The sequence below is a fragment of the Arctopsyche grandis genome, chromosome 2 (assembly GCF_051622035.1).
Source record: "Arctopsyche grandis isolate Sample6627 chromosome 2, ASM5162203v2, whole genome shotgun sequence".
Taxonomy (NCBI): domain Eukaryota; kingdom Metazoa; phylum Arthropoda; class Insecta; order Trichoptera; family Hydropsychidae; genus Arctopsyche; species Arctopsyche grandis.
In genome coordinates this window covers 26,027,473-26,050,068 of record NC_135356.1, presented here as the reverse complement: position 1 = coordinate 26,050,068, position 22,596 = coordinate 26,027,473, and the positions used below count along the sequence as shown (strand labels likewise).

The window sequence follows — 22,596 nt, the reverse complement described above, 5'->3', positions numbered from 1 at the left end:
GTTTTTCCAAAGGTAAACACACTTATTTGTTATTTCCGAGGGTCATTTCGCGCCTTGAGCGTGATTGGCTGTCGCCCAATTTTTGGACCAGTCAATTTTTGACTGGTCATGGCCACTTTAACGGAAAGATTGCATCTATGGGGTTAGTATCTGAATCATTTTGTCCGTGTTCTTTTCCGGAGCAGGACGCAGATCACATTTTGTGGTTCTGTCCTAGGATGGAAGATGAGCTGGACAGCGTCAGGGGTCTCATTGTCCCCCTGCATCATGTGGATCTTATAATGAATAAAGCATCGTTTAGAGCAGTGTTTCTTAACCATATTGAAAGAATCGCCCCCTTTACCACAGTAAAATTATCCAGCGCCCTCCCCCCCCCCCCCCCCCACAAAAAATTACTCTATTTTCTATGTATGTATTTCATGCAATGATTTTCTTTACAAATAAAAAATTATAAGAAAAACAAATAAAAAACATGATTATTTTTATAAACATTATGTATTAATTGCCATTTATGTCAAATTATCATTACATACATTATAATGTTATTTCAATTTAAAAGTAAATAATTCAATGGAAATGTGAATTTTTTATTAAAAAATAACAAAAAAATTAATGAGATCCTTGAGCCTCATGTGACTGCGCTATTTTCGTAAAATTAGGTTCAAGTTTAGTTAAATACAGTCTCAAATCTCCTCTTTGGCTTATCTGTAATCGATTTCGGGATTTTTTTAATATATGCGTTCTGCGCTAAAACCCTTTTCTACTAAATATGATGAAGGAAATACTACAATGGGTAATTTTACCTCTTTCCACAGAAGAGGGTATCGATGGCGAAAACGGACCCAAAAAACATCATAATCACATTGATTGAATACTATTTTAGCTTCACAGTCATTTTGAGTGAACCTTTCGTGTCAGTATTAAGTAATTTTGAAAATAACATTTCTTCGATAATTTCTTCATTCTTCACAAATCGTACATAAGCAAGTAGTAGAGATTCATTATCACGCAGTCCATTATCTCATCCAATTGTAATGAAAATTCGTTAGACTGCAGTTCATCACATAATTGAATTTCGATATCATTTGCCATCTCATCAATTCTTTTTGAAACCGTGATATCATTTGCCATCTCATCAATTCTTTTTGAAACCGTGTCATTGCTCAATGGGACTGAAGAAAGAATCTCTTGCTGGTTTTGTCCGATCATATTATTAATGAATACACGTATAGCTGGTAGTATTAATTTTTCTCCATATGTATGTGGTGCACCACATTTTGCCATAATTTGTGCTATTTCATAAGATACCATTAGTCCTTTTTCGTTCCGACTTGAAATCTTCTTATGGTGCTTACGGACTAAACCAACGACGATTTTGGGCCAACTTTTTAACCAGCAGTAGCGTACAAAATATCGAAATAAAAATTAAATTTTAAAATGGAAATTAAATATCAAAATCAAGCTAAAGAGCGAGATTGAGCTAAAATTAGATCATCGTTGATGTTTTGAATTACAACAATGTTTTGAATTACGACGACACCGCATTTAAAACCAGAGAAATATTATAATTTCTCTGATTACGAGCGAAAAAAAATATTGTTAAAGTCGTCACGAGATGTTACTGTATTTCCACGGGGATGATCGATAAAAAAAAAAACAATTCATAAAAAACGCGGTGTCGGATGTCGGTGATTTGTCAAAGGGTTTTTTTTCTTTCGTCGAAATAAAATTAATAATCACACATTATCCGATAAATTTTACCTCTGAAATGATTTAATTACTTGATTTATTTCGACGAGAGAAACAATTGAAGAATAAAAAAATCCGTTTGATGTGACCGACAACACCCCGGGTTAGCAAAAATCGTTGGATCACCCATACTAATACATGATATATTCTCAGTAACTGCGCATTACGGGGAAGTAAAAATAATAATTCTTTGATTTTTTTTCGATCTTAGTGCGTATCTTCGTAAGTCAAAACATCTTCGACAAACAAAAGTCGAGGATTACCTGTATGTGATTGTTGATGATCTAATTTTAGGTCAATCTCGAAAATTTATTTAAATTGTGCATGTTCTGTTTTAACTTTCAATATTTAATTTTAATTTTAATATAATGATTATAATTTTATTTTGATACTTGAATTTAATTTTAATATAATAATAATAGATATTTAATTTCAATTTTTAAATTTAATTTTTATTTCGATATTTTGTACGCTACTGGTTTTAAAAGTTGGCCTGTGGGCTGTTCGTTGGCTTGGTGCGTACGCACCATTAAAAACATTACTGAGAGTATTACGGCTTTCAAATGTTTTCTTAAGTTCTTGAAAGTACAATATGTCTTTATTATTCTTGTCGGGATGTTTCTTTAAAAAATGTTCATTTAACCGCGATGGCTTCATTGCCTCAAAAGAAAATACGTGTTGACAGATTAAACACATTGGCAATTGTTGATTTGTAGGAGATGGAACAAAACCGAATTTTAAATAGTCAATAGAATATTGTCGACATTTTTTTTCTGATTGGTTGTCATCTTTAAATAAAGGCCAATTTGCGAAGAAAAAATTTTCAAGAACTCAGACTACACCACACACAGTAACGCTTATAAATGAACGCGACCATCTCCAACGAATTGACAGAGGAGTGCATGATGCAATAAGGCCTATTGACACTTTGCGTTTTGAGGAAACCCATTTGGGTACAAAAATGAAAGCGATATACATATATGTATATACGTATATATAAAAACGAGGGGTAACTGCAAACGGCTGTACTCAATTGCGTTTCCTCAAAACGCAAGGCAAACGCACAGTCTGTGAGCGCCCATAAAATCGCTTTGCACGTCACAACGCCCACTTGAACTCCTGCAGCGCCCCCCAAATGTTAAAAATTTAAAAACGCCCCCTCAGACCTTTAAAACGCCCACAAGGGGGCGCTGGCGCCCCCGTTAAGAACCACTGGTTTAGAGCTTTCGAAAAGTTCGCGAAATGCTTTGGGAAGCTGTGTTCCCGTGGATGCTACTACTCCACTTGATTGCAAAAGCATTTGTGAGTTCATTTTTATTTTTTTTATTCAGTGAATGTGTGTGTGTGAGAGTGTGCGTTTGCTGTTTAGGTGTGTGTATGTATTTGTGGTTTGTGTGTGTGTGTGATTGCGTGTATGTGTGTGTGTGCGTGCGTGTGTGTGTGTGTGTGTGTGTGTGTGTGTGTGTGTGTGCGCGCGCGCGTGCGTGTGTGTGTGTGTGTGCTTGCTTAAGCCCGCATAAACATACATACATACATGTATTTTTACTTGAGGTGTGCGTGCTTTCGCACGGCACATTTTAGGTATTTTTTCTTTACGCATGCGCGCTTTATGTGTTCATGCGTTGTTGTTTATTTTGTACTTGGTTATGTACAGTGTGATTTTTTTATTAGAACAGTGATGTGCGGTTGTTCTTGTGCGATATTCATGAACAACCGTCTCGTTCTCCGACGAAAGGGTCTCTTAGACTGTTCGATGGGGGGCCTCATGTTGAGGGCTTTAAGGCTCAAATTCCTTGACCTCTTAAATTGGCTTAGTCGATTCCAGTCACTTCGAGAAACTTCCATAACATAACAGCTTCATCAACATAACCATTTATACACTTGTATACCCAAAACTATAATAAAACAATTTATTTCAACAAACCACAGCCGTGTTTCGTTCGGCCGAGATACGGTCAACATCCATACCCTCGCCTACAATTTATTCAAACATACAACCGTATTTCCACTACTGGACACGTCAGATCCCCCCAGATGAATCTGTCTCAAAACAACGTGGTGGCTTGTTATGAGTAGTCACCGGAGCCTGAGGGGGCCGTGTATTGTTCAAAGGTTGTAAATGCATTGTTAAAGGTTTGCCGAACAATGGATAGCACTGTGACTATCCTACCTCTAGTTATGAGATACATCACAACTCTAGCCAGTCCCCATAACAATATTTTTATTTTTATAATTTGAATTTAAAAAGATGCTTAGTTCAAAAGGCGTCATTTTTCGTTTTATGATCATTTTAAACGTAAAGTTACGCGGGCTCTTCACTCGCATCGTGTGCGGCCGCGAGCACCGATGTGTGATGCGTGTGTGTGAGTCGAAATATGAGTGTGTGCGTTTCGCGCGTTGATTTCGTGCGTTATTGTGTTTCCCGTTTTTTGTCCCACGAGAAAGGGTTCCCGAACGTTCACGAACGCATCCAACGCGTGTTCGTGAGTTGGATGTGTTCGAGACGCGGTAACGAGTTGTTGTGTCTCTCTGATGCTGCGTGCGGACCAAACCAACGACGATTTTGGGCCAAAGTTTTAAGCAGAAGGATAAAACCAGTAGCGTACAAAATATCGAAATAAAAATTAAATTTAAAAATTGATATTAAATATCAAAATTAAAACTATTATTATTACATTAAAATTAAATTCAAATATCAAAATAAAATTATAATCAATATATGGAGGATGAACGAATGAGACGACTGGCATGTTAATGCACGTGTTTATTATATGACAGCTGAAGACAGAGTGAGTAGCGGCTCTCCGAACCCAGCCGGGTTGGTCCCCACTCGCAGGAAGGCAACCAAACTCGACCATGTCGTATAAGCGAGCCGCCACAAATATATTAAAATTAAAATAAAATATTGAAAGTTAAAACAGAACATGTCCAATTTAAATAAAGTTTCGAGATTGACCTAAAATTAGATCATCAACAATCACACACAGGTAATCCTCGACTTTTGTTTGTCGAAGATGTTTTGACTTACGAAGATACGCACTAAGATCGAAAAAAAATCAAAGAATTATTATTTTTACTTCCCCGTAATGCGCAGTTACTGAGAATATCTCATGTATTAGTATGGGTGACCGAGCGATGGTCGCAATCCGGTGCGTTGTCGGTAGATCAATCGAATTTTTTTTAGTCTTCAATTGTTTCTCTCGTTGAAATAAATCAATTAATTAAATCATTTCAGAGGTAAAATTTATCGGATAATGTCTTCAATTGTTTCTCTCGTCGAAATAAATCAAATAATTAAATCCATCTCAGAAGTAAAATTAATCGGATAATGTGTGATTATTAATTTTATTTCGACGAAAGAAAAAAAAACCCTTTGACAAATCACCGACATTTTTTTTGTTAAATGTTTCATCGACGGCGGAAACACAGTAGTATATCGTGACGACTTTTAATAAGAAATAGCAACAAGGTTTTTTTCGCTGGTAATCAGAGAAATTATAATATTTCTCTGGTTGTAATGCGTATCGTCGTAATTCAAAACATTGTTGTAATTCAAAACATCAACGATGATCTAATTTTAGCTCCATCTCGCTCTTTAGCTTAATTTTGATATTTAATTTCAATTTTTTAATTTAATTTTTATTTCGATATTTTGTACGCTACTGGTTTTAAAAGTTGGCCCAAAATCGTCGTTGGTTAAATGTTTCCGATGAGAAAGTCTTGGCGTGGCTGGTCTACCCTGCCTGACCAGCCAGCGTATTCAATCTGCAGCCCCCGCCATAAAGGGGCACAGGCGCCGAGAAACTCCCCGGCTCGCCATCTACTCCTTAATAAACGAGGTGTCCGAGCCAAAAACCCTCATGGCCGTTGGTTGTCCTCTTACGGCTTCGGCTTTTGTTTTCTCTCTTTTTACACCGACCATCTGTCAGTCGCTCTAGATTCTCCCGTGGGTCCGGCACCCAGTGATCCCGGCGCGGACCGCCAGATGCAGCGTCCCACGTAAAAGCCGGCCTCGAACTAAGGCAGGCTGGCCACGTGATCCGCCCAAGTCTGATCACGGCGAGCGCTCATTGGCATCATAGAAGCCCTCCGAGGAGTATGGCTTCTTCCATAGTCATGCCTCACCGACTATGCTCGACCACGTGTTCGACCCAAGCCTCGAACCCGGCGAGCTCTCAGACGCTCGTGAGACGCCGACCGAGAAGGTCTTGGCGTGGCTGGTCTACCCTTCCTGACCAGCCACAGCCTACTCGATCCACAGCCTCCGCCATAAAGGGGCAGAGGCGTCGAGCAACTCCCCGGCTCGGCCATCAACTCATCAATAAAAACGAGATCATAACCATTACTCTTTTGTATAATTCCCCCACCCCACACCGTTCCAGAGCAAGCTGATCGAGACGACGACACATACACAGCCAATGGTCATCCACACATACACACGCATATATACAGCCCCTGCAGCTATCGTTCACGAGGATATAATCAACCTGACGTGTCTAATTCCCCACCCCGCCCTGTTCCAGCACGTGCTCCAGAGCGAGCTGAACGAGACTACGACACACACACACACACACAGCCACTGGTCACCCATACATACACATACACACATTACAGCCCCTGCAGCTATCGTTCACCAGTTATGGGGGATGAACGAATGAGACGACTGACATATTGATGCACGTGCTTTATTTATGACGGCTGAAGGCAGAGTGAGGTAGCTACTCTGAACACAGCCGAATTGGTCCCCACTCGCAGGAAGGTGACCAAACTCGACCATGTCGTATAGCGATCCGCCACAATACTAACGATAACTATCATATTAACGAAAACTCGAGTGCCAAATATTCCGCATTCGCGGTTTTCATAGCAAAAATTGTCTTTGTGACCATCGCAATGTGACTAATAATCCAATTATCCTCGAACATACCGTAGAGCCGCCACATTTTCAATTAAACAAATATCCATACTAAAAATGATCAAATTATTGCAAACAATGTTGATTGTCTATTTATAATGTCAAAAAAATAGTGGTCGGATTTGTGGATATTACGAGTATATTAGTGCAGAAATGTCAAAGTGACAGTTTACGTTTGACGTTTATAGGCTCGTGGTACCTACTTTATCAAAAATAAACAATGAAAATTTTGATTTTACGTTTTCTTGATACGATGCACGTTTTCCACTAGTTCCATCGATGAAAATCCAAAATTCGTGTCTTTCGCTACGACCTAATATAGACTTTTCCGGTCAGCTTTATTATGAACATCCTAAATGTAGCTAGTCACCGCAGTAGAGATACATATCTTGTTATAATCAAATTTTAAATAAAACTCATTAATTCAAGAAAAGTATTTTTATTTCGATAGTTTAAAGATTTTACAAAATAACATCACCTTGTATAGGTCTTACCTATAAAGTCTTAATTTTTTTAAATTGCTTATTGCATGTAACACTCACTTGAATACAATAGCAAGCAAATATTAAATAAGAATAACAACATCAATATAATAAGAGTGAAGATGTCATTGAATCATATCAATATGAAACATTATGACTAAAAACTTAATGGTAAATATGGAATCATAAATGTATGTTAACTTTTACGGTGGCATCAGTAGTCCCGTGGATCAAAAATCTTAAGCTGTGTTTATTTAAAAGAAGATGGACCAATCATTCTACAGAAAAATTTCTTGGGAGGGTCTTATCTTGGATGGGCCTTACTTTGGAATGTTAGAAACAAAATATGTATTCTGTTATGTTAAATATGCTTAGCATAATATTACGTAATACATTCATAATACTCATCCGTCCTCACCGCTTACGTTCAAAAATCGCATTATTACTTTCTACATTTTTCGGTCATACATTCTTTATTTTATTAAAATTATCCAAACGCTTTAATGTTATAATACTAATACACTCAGAACTTAGATTTAAAATGTGAAGGGCAATTAGCTTATAGACTTGGATAGCATATTCTAAGTTTCTTACTGTATTGTATACTTTGTTACAAAAATATTATTGAAAATCTATAACGTCGTATGGCAATATTAATGCTTGCACTCCGGTCCTTGGAATGCTGAGACTTTTACGGGCTATCCATTCTTCACATCTCGGATCATACTCACAGACATCGTCTAAAGATTTTTGTGCAACTGTTCCCCCTAAAACAATTAAGATTAAATTAAAAATTGAAGAAAGAGATAGTATAAGGTAGAAAGTATAGCACTTTTGAGTAATTATGAATAAAAACGTAAAATAAGAGTTGTCGATTTAATTTCATTCTCTGGAATTCATATCTGTAGTGTTGAAAATGGCCACATGTAGAGTTCGTTCAACGAGAGAAGAAAATTGAGACAGTGTGCGTGCCCGGGTGTACAGATATCGTTAGTCTGCCGATACGAATCCACGCCTTTTTTGCTTCTTGGTAGACGCGTGGCTTGACAGTGACGGTGGTTACAAAGTTCCCGAGATTTTCTCGAAATTATAAATAATAAATGCGTTCTGGGATATTGGAAAAAATGAAACAATCCATAGGGTTTACGGGCAAGCGCACTACTCTTCACAGTCCAGACAGAAAAAAAATGTCCGATGACAGAAAATTGTTACAAGAGAAAATGTGCAATGTATATAAAAGAATCACATTTTTAAGATCAATAGCTCGATTTAGAGCAGAAGGTAGACCAATCGTGTATACCGATGAAACATATGTATATACATTCAACACACAACACAAGTCAATGACGTGGAGAGATTCTTCGGAAAGTGGCATTATATGTAAATGCGGCATCCAAAGGAGCAGGATTTATAATTGTAAACGCCGGTACAGAACGAGGCTTTGTTCCAAATTCCTGTCATCAAAGAACCGGAGATTATCACCATGAAATGAACTTCGACAATTATAAGAAATGGATAACCGAAAAGTTGATTCCAAATTTGGTACCGAATTCTGTTGTGGGTGATAGATAATGGATCTTATTTTTGACCCTAGATTCCTAAAAAGATATTATAAAGCAGTGGTTGACATAAAAAAATATTTATTTTGACCCGCAGAGCTTTATAAATTAGTATTGGAGCATAAATGTCGACAGAAAAAGTATGTTATAGACTCTAAGGTCACCCCCATTTCAGCTGGAACTCAATCCAATTGAAAAGATATGGGAAGTAATTAAGGGATGTGTGGCTTGGAGAAACATCGAGATGACAATGTACAGTGTAAAAGAACTTGTGGTTGAAAAAATTGCATATTTAAAGATGTGTGGAAAAATGTTTGTAACCATGTTTTATATTTTATATTTTTATTTGCAATTTTTGCATTTGTATTTTTTATTGGATGTTTTTGTATTATCATAATATTATTGTTTAGAAAAGATTAATTCAAGTTGATTTGTAGTGTTTTTGGAGCTCAGTACGATACTGGAATTTGAATGTTCATTTATTCATTTATTGCCCACAAAAGGAATGATGAGTCGAGTATTATTTATAAAAAAAAGTATCCAGAAATATCTAGATATTTTATGGTATAGAAGAAACACATGATAAAAGGATCAATTATGACTCCTCTAAAACCCTTTATGAAAAAATTTGCTGTAATACTATATACAAAATCTCACCTATGAGAAACAGTTTGTTTTGAGAGAAAATAAGTGCGGCTCCTGATCTCGCACTCGGCAACTCAGAAAAACTAGTCCACACGTTGGCTACAGGATCGAATGATTCCATACTTATGAGATGACGTATTTGATTACCGATGATGCTGCAAAAGCCACCGCCGACGTATAACTTCCCATTGATTGTCACGCTCTAAAAACGATAAATTATAAGTATTGATGAATATATATATATATATATATATATATATATATATATATATATATATATATATATATATATATATATATATGTATGTATATGCTGACTGTGTTTACTGTCAGTTTAAGACATTTGATGAGAATATAATCAGAATCTGGCCTTATATTCACAACTCCATGAATGATTCAAGTAATTTATATGGTCACTATCATCTGATATTATAGGGACTATATGTCTGAAATGTCTTTCTACCCAACTGGCTGATTGGAGGTCTTCAATTTAATTTAATATTTATCAACGAAATACCACTTATGCCTTATATTAACATTTCCATGAATGATTCAAATTTTACTAGTCTATAGGACTTTCAAACCAAGCAGCTGATTGGGAGTCTTCAATTTAATTTAATATCTATCAACTAAGTACGACTTATGGAATTCGAAATCGCCAAAAACCATAAACTGACAGCGAAACAAGCTTAAATTCTAGTTTCCATTTACCGAGTGATTTGCTCTTTTCTGGATCATGGGCGTGCAATATATCCATTTATTGTTTTTTGGTGAGTACATTTGTACTAGGTCGGTGCAATAAATCTTTAAGTTGATAGTTCTTAAGCCACCTGTCAGATATATATTATCGTTGATGACGGATACACCGGGATGAATACTTATCGTGAGCATACGAGCGATATTTTTTTTCCAGATCTGCTTCTCGCTGTTCCACCTGTTCAGAGATTTGATTTTAGATAGGGATTACTATTTTATAACAGTTAAAGTTTTAGATTTTACCTCTCCACTGTCGTCAATGCAGTTTTATAATCACTAAAACCGCCGATGACGTACACGTCAGTAGATGAATCGTCTGAAATTGTTGCCACTTGAAAGTTGAATCGTGGTCCATTTAATGATTTCAATTCGTGAATCTGGCCATCCTTTAAATCTATATATATTACCTACAAACGATAAAGATAAATTATTTCGATTATACTATAAATATGTATTTCTATCTATATTATGTAGGTATATATTTCTACAATATTAGTTTATAAAATAAATAATTGATTTGATCTACATGTGAATAGTATTCCGCCACTTGGATTTTGTTATAGGATATCAAACTCTAACTTATAGCTAGTCAACTAGATGTAACGTAATTAATTATACCTATCTAAAAATTTGTTACATGTAGATCAAAATATTGGTGAACTACATCACATCAGTAATTTGGTAATTACTAATTTGCACATTAGTTATTAGGGTCCAATTTACAACACGTTTAAAAATAAATTGAATCATACTTCGCTAAGAGGTACCCCGATTATCGCTTCACATATTCTTATCGGTCTGCATCCACCGATGATTAATATCCAATCGTTAACAACGACTGAACCGAACCTCGCACGGTCGATATTTAGTTTTTTTGATTGGGTCCACGTATTTCTGACTCCATCGTAGATATCGATAGTACTGGACGCCTAAAAACATGTACATATTCAATTTAAATTTATACTCATTTCAGTTAACTTGGCAGTCAGAAGGAAAATATACGATTCTTATTCATCAGCAAAATGTTACCCAAAATTTATATATATTTATATATATATATATATATATATATATATATATATATATATATATATATATATATATATATATATATGTACTATGAATCTTCTAGAGTTTAGAAGATGAAGTCTAGAGTTTTCCAATTGCTGATGGTAAGTCAAATAGGGTATAGCATTTATACACCATACTCACGTCTGTGAGTTCAGAGTCACCAATGACTGCCAGTTTTGCTCTCCCCATGCGATATTTGGGTTTGCTGAGATGATTGGGTATCATCATTTCATAAACAGCTTGATTGAGGTTGATCATACATTCTTCGAATGGCTCGCATAATTCCACAACTTCAAGGAGGAAAAACTGAAAATAAAAATTAATATTCTATAATGTTATATAATAATAAAAATCATGTAATAATAATATTATAAATTTATATAACATTATTATCGAGTGATAGAAAAATACGTCAGTGATAGGGAAACACAAAATTATTTACCTCCAAGGACAACAATGTTAGTCTCACTGAGCTTAGCATATCTATTAATTTTTCTTTACGATTATTTTCGTCAAAAGTGATCCAAAGTCTCACAGCATGGAAGACTTCTTCTTCGGAAGACACATTTAATCGATCTGATCTCAAAATTTTCAATACGAGAGAATCCGGTAAACGACAGAACTCTGGCGTTTTGTACAACTGAAATATGTGTAAATATAAATTATTTATTGTTAATTAAGAAATAATACTATTTTTTACAATCGACACTACTCACAATCCCAAAATTATCAATAATAAAATCCATCGCTTTTTGCTCTAAACTTTCTAAAGGTGTCAACATCCCCATAATATTCGATAGATCCATAGCTTGGTTCAGGCGAATCTCGTCGATGTCCAATATGCAACAGTTAATTTCGTGAAGTGTGCATCCACTTACCGAAAAACAAAATCATTTATCAACGATTATCGAAATTTATTTATTTATTTATATATTTATACCAGGAAGGTCTAGCAGGTAAACCCCATGGGCCTTCCTGGCCAATAATAATTACATATACACAAAAATATACATACACGTACACACATTTGCAAATATATACACAAATACATATTTAATAATTCGGGAATAAAAATTAATTCATTACTCAAACTCCTAGAATTAACCCTCCCGCCAGCCAAAAACCTTAAGTTCTTTTGCAAGTTTGAAAAAAATTAACTAATTATATGAGGTGATTCACTGGGAGGAAAATATAAAACGCATATTAAAAGAGAAAAATTATTTAGGCGAATATCAACCCAAACATGTTCACCGATGGTATTGAGCTGATCAAAAAGGCAAACAGATTGAACACTAACAGCTCGTACGAGCTGTTAGTACGAGTAATCTTCGACTAAGCAAAATGAATCATTTTATTTGTAAAGAATTGTAAGACGATAATGTATGGCGTCTGCAGCGTGTGCAGTTTTAGTTGCGAATTAAAAAATTGCACATTTTTCACGCCATCCAGACCATCGCTCGCAGAAATTCAACACCTTATTTACATATGAGTATATTTGCAATTTTTGCAATTGCTTTGCAACAATAAGTTTTATTGTTGACTGTTGATAAAGCTCCAATCTCGACCCAACGCTTTTCAACTCGTACAATGTATGTATGTAAGTAGGAACACACACGACGTTCCTTTTCACACGAACTCCTTCAATTCCAAATGCATTAGCGGATCCAGATAATAGTCAAGTGGGTGGGTGTGGGGGGGCATTCAAATATTATTAAAATTACTGGGCAATAAAATTGGCGACTTACTTTGACATTAAAATATGGAGAATGTTCACTTTTATCTTGCAGGAAGCTTAGTCCATCTCGGTAGTTCTCAAACTTTTATGGCCATGGACCTCTTATTTAAGCCTAAACCTGACCACGAACACTCAAGTGAAATAACTATACATAACAGCATAATATACAAATTATAAAATAGATTTTTATGTCTTGAATGGAAAATGGTGATATTAACAAAAAAAATTTATTCAAAGTAATATTTGTTGAAATTGTAATTTTTATTATTTAATTATCACAAAATAAAAAAATTTAATTATCACAAAATAAAATAACATATTAACAAAAAAATTGTTATTCAAAGTAATATTTGTTGAAATTGTAATTATTTTTATTAAATTATTTTAAAACACAAAAACACATTTTTTTTCAATGAGATGGGTGAACCTGATGGTATGATAAGAGATTATTTATGTTTGACTCTATGTTTGTGTGTAACATTCTTACTTAGTCTCCACGAGCACTTATTTCCAGTGGGTTTCTTTTTTCACAAGGTTTATATTAGTTTCATGAGTGATGAGGTTCATAACTGCTCCAAATCCACATTATACTAAATAGGAAGACGGGAAACCAATCAACAGCTTCTGCAAATCTTCATCTCTTTTTCGCAATTTTATAAAATTTGAAGACGGAGAACATTCTTCTATACAAGTGTTGTTTGTATAGAAAAATTTTGCCAACAAAGGCAGATATTATATTTTACTTATAGCTTTTATTGAGTTTCATTGATAACCTTACAGCTTCAAATTGGTTTTGTTAAATTTGGCAAATAAGTTAGTCATATAAGCTATGTAAATTTACATATATATGTCATTTTTATGAGCAGATTTCTGTATCCTTTTATTATTTTTATTATTTTACTAGATTTCTGTATGTACAGTGTTTTTGTAATAAGAATTTGTGGGATCCTCGTTCAAACACTGGTTTTAGTTCCTCATTTTTGGATATTTCAATAAATTGCCCCTGTCCTGGAATAGATACATCTGAGTTTGTGAAAAATAATCTCTCATTTATGGCATTCCTTTTGATTTTATTTACTGCTCTAATGACATAATCTAGTGAGCTATATAAGCGTTCAATAAGATCATAATGAACAATTAATACATTCAGTATAGCTTGTTTTAAGCATGCCAGAAAGCCTCGGTGTCGTTGCCGTAGCACCGTCAGTAGCAACGGATTTTTAATTATGTATTTTAACTTTCATAATAATGAAAATGTGTTTTCTTTATATTTCTTTCGCGGATCACCCGACGCTGTCTATGCACCCCCAAATTATTTTTAATTTGTTACAGACCCCCCCAATCGTCCAATTATACAAAATTGAAATATAAGAAACTAAAAAATATTTATATAAATCAAAATCTGTTGTAAATAAAATTGTTTAAATGTGATAAATTAAAACATATATAAATTAAATTAAATTTGTCCACCTCAAAACTCTAGAATAAAAGTACTAATTTCGGTCTAGATAAAATTATTAAAAAAAAAAACAAGTGTTTGAATTTTATCATATATGTATGTACATGTAAAAAAAGTTTTAACCTAATCTGTTAAGTGGTTTAGGAGATAAGTACATAATTGGATCCAAAAAGTCAGATAATGATATAAACTTTTAAAAGCACATACATGTACCTACTGCATTAATTTTTGTTACACGGTACTAATACTAACGGTGTCTACTAATATTGTATATGCTATTTTTTTTTTTTTAAATAAGCGCCTTTCTGACAGAGAAAGATTGTACCTCCTGTTGTACATCTGGTTCAACATATACATAACTATTCATTGTATTATTAAATATCTTGTCTTGTTGGTCACCAAATCACCCCACCACCGACTTGGCCTGAATTATTAGATCTAGATTATTTTGATATATTCGAATGTACATGTATTGTGGATATTCTTATTTTGATTTGTATCTCATGTTATATTATAAGCATCTGATCATATGCATGTTAAAGTGCGATAATTTGACTACTACAAATTCTGTCTTCCATTTATTCATATTCATAAAGGTTTGAAAGTATAAAAATATTTTTATTTATGCAAACTGACATAAATCCTGGAGTATATATGTATATACAAACATATACGACAAATGTACATAAATATGTACATATATTTATATAAAAAACATTAATTTTTAATTTATGTATAATATAGCCTTAGTCTATCAATGTATGTACATATGCATGTATGTATGTATCTACATACATACATATATATGCAGGGCTTTTTTTGTCAAATAATGCAGTGTTTTGTTGCATTTTTAATGTTTCAAAAGCAATCAGACAGTTTTCTTTACTAAAATTTTTGACAAAAAATGAGTTCCGGCACTATTGAAAAAAATCCTTGCATATGTAAATATATATATATATATATATATATATATATATATATATATTTATGTGTGCATGGTGTGTGAGTGTGTGTGTGTGTGTATAGGTTTATGTGCATGTCTGCTACGCACAGCCGCAGTTTTTGACTTGAAATCACCAAATTTGGTATACCATCTCAAAGTACCCTAACTGAGATCCTAGACTAGTTTTAAATTGGCTCAAAATTATTCTAGGATCAAAATCGAAGGGCTCCCATATAAAAACACTCGTGATATATATGGTACGGTATCTTACGATCCCTTAATAAGGATTTTAAATTAACTTCAGTCATGTTTCTTTTTTTTGGAAAACTTTGGGTGCGTCACTACTTTGATTTCCTAAATAATAATTGCTGAAGAAAATCATTCTCTAAATATAATAAAAATAATATAAGATTAAGGATATAATGAAAATTTTTCATTTAATTATTATCATTTTACCTATGTATATATTTTGTTAGGACATTCCATATTTCAGACTATTGAAAAGTTATTATACCTATATAAAAAAAGTAAAAAGGAGATTGTGTAGTTCTTAACGACTCAATAATAACAAATAAATCAATGTCAAAAAAGTATATTTCGACAAAAATAATGATCTACATTTTTTTTTTTTAAAAAATGTAGATAGTACATAAAAATACATTAAATTAATAATTACTTTTTCTTCTTCTAATGCCGAATCCGTATTCGGACGTAGGCGACTACCATGGGCAGACATCGTTTATGGCCCGTGCATCCTCCGGTAACACCACATTTCAAAGGACTCTATCCTGTTCATGGATGCCACTAACAGTGTCCACGTTTCGCATCCGTACAGCAACACCGACCAAACATAGGAGTGCAGGACTCTTAAGCGCAATTTCATAGAAAACTTTCGACAACACAAAACATTTTTCATGCTGCCGAAGGCATTTCTTGCTATTTCGATCCTTCTTCTTATCTCCATTTCGGAACTGACGTCCGTATTGATCATTGCTCCTAGGTATTCGTATTGTTCGACCTGTTCAATCATTTGTCCGCGCACACTCAGGTTTAATGGATCCGTCTTTTCTTTACATATGACCATTGATTTTGTCTTGTTGATATTAATAGACAGACCCCATTTTTGACATGAATGATCAATTGCGATCAATAACGATTGCAGGTCTTCGGCACTCTCAGTCAATATTGCCGTATCATCAGCGAAACGGATATTATTTATAATTTCGCCGTCTATTTTTACTCCTATTCGACTATCGACTGTCTGGTTGAACACCATTTCCGAATACAGATTGAAGAGCATGGGTGACAATACACATCCCTGCCGTACCCCTCGACTAATTTCTACTTTTTCGGTTTCCAAGTCTTCAACCTTCACAACAGTAGATTGGTTCCAATATAGGTTCTTCAAAAGGGCGATATCCTTTGCATTTATCCCAGTTTGGTTTAGTGCATGGGTTAATTTGTCATGAATAATTACTACATGCAATAAAACTTCTAGAATAAATCCACTTAATAAATTTTCTTCTGATGCTTTTATGATAAAAAAAAAACATAAATTGAAATGCAACACGTTTATGCAACAATGAAACTTACAGAATGAATCAGTATTGAAAAAGTGTGTCTCCAGGTAATTTTTACGATTCCATGATAATGCATAAAGATGCATGTTCTTGACGGTTCCCTGAAAGATGCACTAAATTGCACTGAATAGTAGCGCAATTTTCTAATTTTCAAAGGCGCTCAAAAATAACTTACGCAATAGAATTTCACAAAAAAGGTTAGCGCCCTCGGATAACATACAACTACCCCCTGACGCATTTTGGGTGTTTGGAGAGTGCAACTATCTCGATTGCATTTTTCAGGTCACCGTTCTTGACATTTTGATTGAACAGTTCCATTTCCGGTCGTCCGATTTGTATATATTTTTTTAAATTATTACTATAATTATAAAATACCATGATCTTCAGCAAATTTATCGTGTTATCTCACTTTAAACTGAAACTAAAAGGTAAGAAAGTTCACTTTGCTACACTGAACAGTTTTGGAAAAAAATACGATAAACAAAATAATAAAAGTATTACTTCAGATTGGAAAAACATATTTAATAAATAATTTATTTGGAATACTATATATAAAAACGGACTGTCGCTAAATATATATATTTGTATATTTGTATATATGTGACGGACGATCAACCCTCAACCAGTATGGGGAACAATTTTTTTTTTTCATATTTTTCATTTTTTCAGTTTTTTCATTTTTTTCATTTTTTCAGTTTTTTCATTTTTTTTTCATTTTTTCAGTTTTTTCATTTTTTCCGTTTTTTCATTTCTTCAGTTTTATCATTTTTTTCATTTTTTCAGTTTTTTCATTTTTTTCATTTTTTCAGTTTTTTCGGTTTTTTCAGTTTTTTCATTATTTTCATTGTTTCAGCTCAATCTATTCTGTGATTTAGGAGAGAAAAAAAATTCAAAGGAGGATACCTAGTTTTAGTCTAGTATATGGCACTGAGAATAAAACATGGACAAAGCTCACTCAAATTCATTCTGATTGACACGGTAAAATATAAGTCTTGCGTTAAATTTTTATAGAATCTATAATGAAAAATGATAATCATCTAAGTTGCTGTCCCTCGTTGAATGCTTTATAATTTTTTAGAATAAGTTTAGAATTAATTTGCAGAGGATTAGAGAAGGCCATTATTTTCATTATTCCACTCCAGCTTCACTTCAGTATGGAAGTTTTTGCTCCAGCTCTGCTCCATATTTCGCTCTGTGCTCCAGATTAAAAACTGTACAATGAATTATGTGTACAAATATTAAATTAAACATAAATAGTTTTCAACAAGCTATATGGCAAATCATCCGTTATTGTTTGCCTCTTCTCGCTTCAAATTAATTTCAACGCTGAAATAGTTGCTCAATACTCGTTTGAGTAGTAGGCATACTTGATGCAACTCAACATGCATCTTTCATATGATTAATTTATATTGGTATGGGGGCGAAAGGTCACAGGACAACCGGTCGCTCTAAATCGGTCACGCGTGATCACCCGTCACACTAAAACTGGTCACGAGAAAACTGGTCACAACCTAAAACTGGTCACGAGAAAACTGGTCACACCCTAAAACTGGTCACGAGAAAACTGGTAACACCCGAAAATTGGTCACGAAAAAACTGGTCACACCCAAAAATTAAAAATTGGTCGAATTTTTGGGTGTGACCGGTTTTTTCGTGACTAATTTTTCAGTGTGACCAGTTTTATCGTGACCAGTTTTAGTGTGACGGGTGATCACGTGTGACCAATCTAGAGCGACCGGTTGTCCTGTGACTGGTTCACATATGACTAGTAGTCCGTTTACCAACATCTTACCCCCTACACTCCCCGGACGTAGTTTCCCGGGCATGCGTAAGTTAAGGTTGTCAACTGTTATATATGTATAGTCAAATAAGATGAGGTTAGTAAATAAAAAAGGGAACTTTTAAACAAAAAATTGTTTATTTTTAACAATTTTCTTTATAATTGAACGATAGCTTCAGCAGCTGTAATGTGTGTATATGTATGGGTGACCAGCGGCTGTGTGTGTGTGTGTGTCGTCGTCTCGATCAGCTTGCTCTGGAACGGTGCGGGGTGGGGGAATTATACAAAGAGTAACGGTTATGATCTCGTTTTTATTGATGAATAGATGGCACGCCGGGAAGTTTCTCGGCGCCTGTGCCCCTTTATGGCGGAGGCTGTGGCTGGTCAGGAAGGGTAGACCAGCCACGCCAAGACCCTCTCGGTCGGAGTCTCACGAGCGTCTGAGAGCTCGCCGTGTTCGAGTATAGTCGGTAGACATAGTCGGTGAGGCACGATTATGGAAGAAGCCATACTCCTCGGAGGGCTTCTATGATGCCAATGAGCGCTCGCCGTGATCGCTTGGGCGGATCACGGGGCCAGCCTGCCTTAGTTCGAGGCCGGCTTTTACGAGGGACGCTGCATCTGGCGGTCTGCGCCGGGATCACCGGGCGCCGGACCCACGGGAGACTCTGGAGCGACTGACAGATGATCAGAGTAAAAGAGAGAAAACAGGAGCCGAAGCCGTAAGAGGACAACCAACGGCCATGAGGGTTTTTGGCTCGGACAATAATTGTGCTGGTTATTATTAAATTGGAATAAGTCAATCTCGAGTTCGAATTTTCTCATGATTACTAAACTTCATCTATTGTTACTACATACATCGATAAAGTAAATATATGTATACAGTATACATATATTTTTATAAATATTTTATTTAAAAATGAAATATATGACTTATTCCAATTTCATAATAACCGGCACATACATAAATGTACATAATAATTGTTCGGACGCCAGGCATTCTCAATCGAGATGCCACCTATAATTTGTAATTTGTAGTTGCTCGGCGGTAGTGTGGCGTGGTTTCCCCCACGGTGTCGTAGAAAGTCGTATCCGTGGTCTTTGCTGGTGGTCGGCTCTCTGTCTCCCTCTCCCTCAAGTACAGCATGTGTGTGAGTGTAATGTGGGGAGAAGGAAAATGGCGGGAGATTATGTATCAATTAAAACAGGTCTTTAACCTTTTTATAATGATTATATTAACATGTACAGAGAGCAAGCAGAGGGAAAGGGGGGGCGAAGTTTGTGTACAAACAAACAAGCACGGCGTGGTTTTGAGGTTATAGTACCAACACACATGGCTACGTTGTATGCCTTCGATACGAAGACAGACCAGGCTACCTCACTTCAATCCCGGCCGAATACTGGAGCTCGTCTCCATGTATCATGAACATCACCAGTCTCGAACTGGTGATTCAGGAGTGGGGAAACGAACTGCGAGAAATGTGTTCACTCGGCAACGGTCGAAACGGTCGGCACAGTCGGCCGAGTGTGTACGCGTTCGGGCGCTTTCATACGAAATTCAGTATCTCGAAACGCGCACTTCAAAAGCGCTCAATTGAAAGCGCTGACTGTGTACCGGGGGTAATGCGGCCAGTACAAAAAACATCGGGCAGTTTCGAGGTCGTAAGGTCATGAAAGCCGACCATAAGGCAATTGGTCGGAACAGCACATGAAGAAGAAGAAGATATTTAATTGATTATCATTGAATGTATGATGTATATGTAAACTCGGTGAGAGTTTTGAATTTTGTATTTTAATATTGTACTGTATATATCGGCAAGCACTAATCAATGGGGAGTGTTGGAGATTTGTATTTACGTGCTTGCCACACTCACTATGTATGGCTAGAGATGTGCCAGCGGGAAAAGACCTGGGAATAAACCGGGTTTTTTTCCCTGGGAACTTTGGGCGATGGAAATTTTGGGAAAATTGAAGAAATGTATATCAATTACATTTTCAAATCGACACATTTTTAGATACTCGCATTGAGTCAATGCCATTGATACATGCTACATTTGAATGAATCTAAACGTTTTCTGTTTTGTGTTTGAGTCGGATGCTTTACGTAAATAACCTATTAGTTTGTGGGAATCTCGTCACATTCATCAAAAACATTTACTGCGACGCAGAATACATTCCCAAAACCAGTCGAAGCACACCTGCAGCCATTAAACTAAACTCAAGCGGAACGGTGCCAAAACCTTCGAAAAAGTTCCACCCCTACCACTCGAGCGGAACCAAACCAGTCGAAGCACACCTGCAGCCATTAAACTAAACTCAAGTGGAACACCCCTACCAGTCGAGCGGAACCAAACCGGTCGAAGCACACCGCAGCCATTAAACTACATCGAGCGGAACGGCGCCAATCATTCCAGAAAATTCTACCCCTCGACAAAAGCACATTCCTCGCTTACGCATCAACAACCACCACCATGGTTCAGGCGATACCAGAAACACTATAAAAGGAGGTACAACCCAAACAATGCCAGTCGACACACAGCAGCAGACCAGTCGACATCCAGCTCCTGACCTGCCACCACTACACTTCGCGGACTTGGAAGATCAACCAGCCGAACGAGCCAGTAACACACTGCCGCATCCAGAGACCTTCTGAACATAGCCGAACAACGAGCCAGCAACACACTTCCGCAACCAGAGACCTTCTGAACATAGCCGAACAACGAGCCAGCAACACACTGCCGCATCCAGAGACCTTCTGAACATAGCCGAACGCCGAGCCAACAACACACTGCCGCAACCAGAGACCTTCTGAACATAGCCGAACGCTGAGCCAACAACACACTGCCGCAACCAGAGACCTTCTGAACATAGCCGAACAACGAGCCAACAACACACTGCCGCATCCAGAGACCTTCTGAACATAGCCGAACACCGAGCCAACAACACACTGCAGCATCCAGAGACCTTCTGAACATAGCCGAATGCCGAGCCAGCGACACTCTACCATATCCAGAGACCGCTGAACGACATACTTTTGCCCAAATATAATACCTTTGTACAATAATTAGGCAAACAATAAAACTTTACTAAAACAAGCACAGCAGTGTTGCGTTAGGCTGGGATACGGTCAACCCATACCTACCCCGCCTACAAGTTATTATCGCATGTTCGAAATACGTGGTTTGCAAAGGTCACATTAAGAACCCGGTTTATTACCGGGAATAAACCGGGTTCCTTCCCGTCGGAACATCTCTAACTCCCACTCCACGAAAAACCTCATTGCTCCATTCCTCTTCGCTCTGCTACAATAATCTGTTGATTTGAATAATTTCAATAAAATAAATATGCGTTTAAACAATATTGATTGTCTATTTATAATGTCGAAAGAAAAAAAATATGAAAATAATGGTCGGATTTGTGGATATTACGAGTATATTGGTGCAGAAGTGTCAAAGTGACAGTTTACGTTTGACGTTTATAGGTGCGTGGTGGAGTGAAGGTGAATTAGTGTTTTAATAATAATAATTGCATAAGATGTCTTCATCTTCTTTCTTGCCATGGAAATTTCTTCGACACTTATATGCAAAGAGTCCAAAAGAAAGCTCGATGAGTAAAACACACCATCAGCTTGGCGTCATAGTAAATACATCTAGGCAGAAAATATGTGTTGTGGGTTTACACGACAGTATTGACGAATTCGCACGCTGAAACTTCGTCACTTGATACAGGATACTAGAAGCAAAATCGATAATCTAATCTTAACAACTCAGTCTCTGCAAATTTCACCGCACTTGGAGTGGCCGAATTGTAAGCCAATCTGCTTTATTGTGTACATTTATATATGGCTATATATAAAGCAATTTATATTTATACATATATCATTTTACTTTTATGTCGATTGGCGATCCTCTCAATGTCTAAC

At 36.0% G+C, this 22,596-nt stretch overlaps 2 protein-coding genes across 2 annotated transcripts; both read right to left on the bottom strand.

The window, feature by feature from the left end:
• Nucleotides 1-874: 874 nt before the first annotated feature.
• LOC143922326 (protein FAM200C-like) lies at nt 875-2,406 on the bottom strand. Its single transcript, XM_077445550.1, has 3 exons — nt 2,277-2,406; nt 1,009-1,292; nt 875-964 (listed from the first exon to the last, which is right to left on the bottom strand). The coding sequence occupies exons 1-3, from the start codon at nt 2,404-2,406 to the stop codon at nt 875-877; spliced, it is 504 nt and encodes a 167-aa protein (XP_077301676.1).
• A 4,683-nt stretch (nt 2,407-7,089) lies between these two features.
• Nucleotides 7,090-13,313, bottom strand: LOC143922638 (kelch-like protein 24). The gene is made up of 9 exons (XM_077445967.1): nt 12,923-13,313; nt 11,894-12,050; nt 11,620-11,817; nt 11,319-11,483; nt 10,859-11,035; nt 10,350-10,513; nt 10,062-10,284; nt 9,363-9,552; nt 7,090-7,913 (listed from the first exon to the last, which is right to left on the bottom strand). Exons 1-9 carry the CDS (start codon nt 12,928-12,930, stop codon nt 7,768-7,770), a joined length of 1,428 nt encoding a protein of 475 aa, XP_077302093.1. The 5' UTR covers nt 12,931-13,313; the 3' UTR covers nt 7,090-7,767.
• Between the last annotated feature and the right edge of the window lie 9,283 nt (nt 13,314-22,596).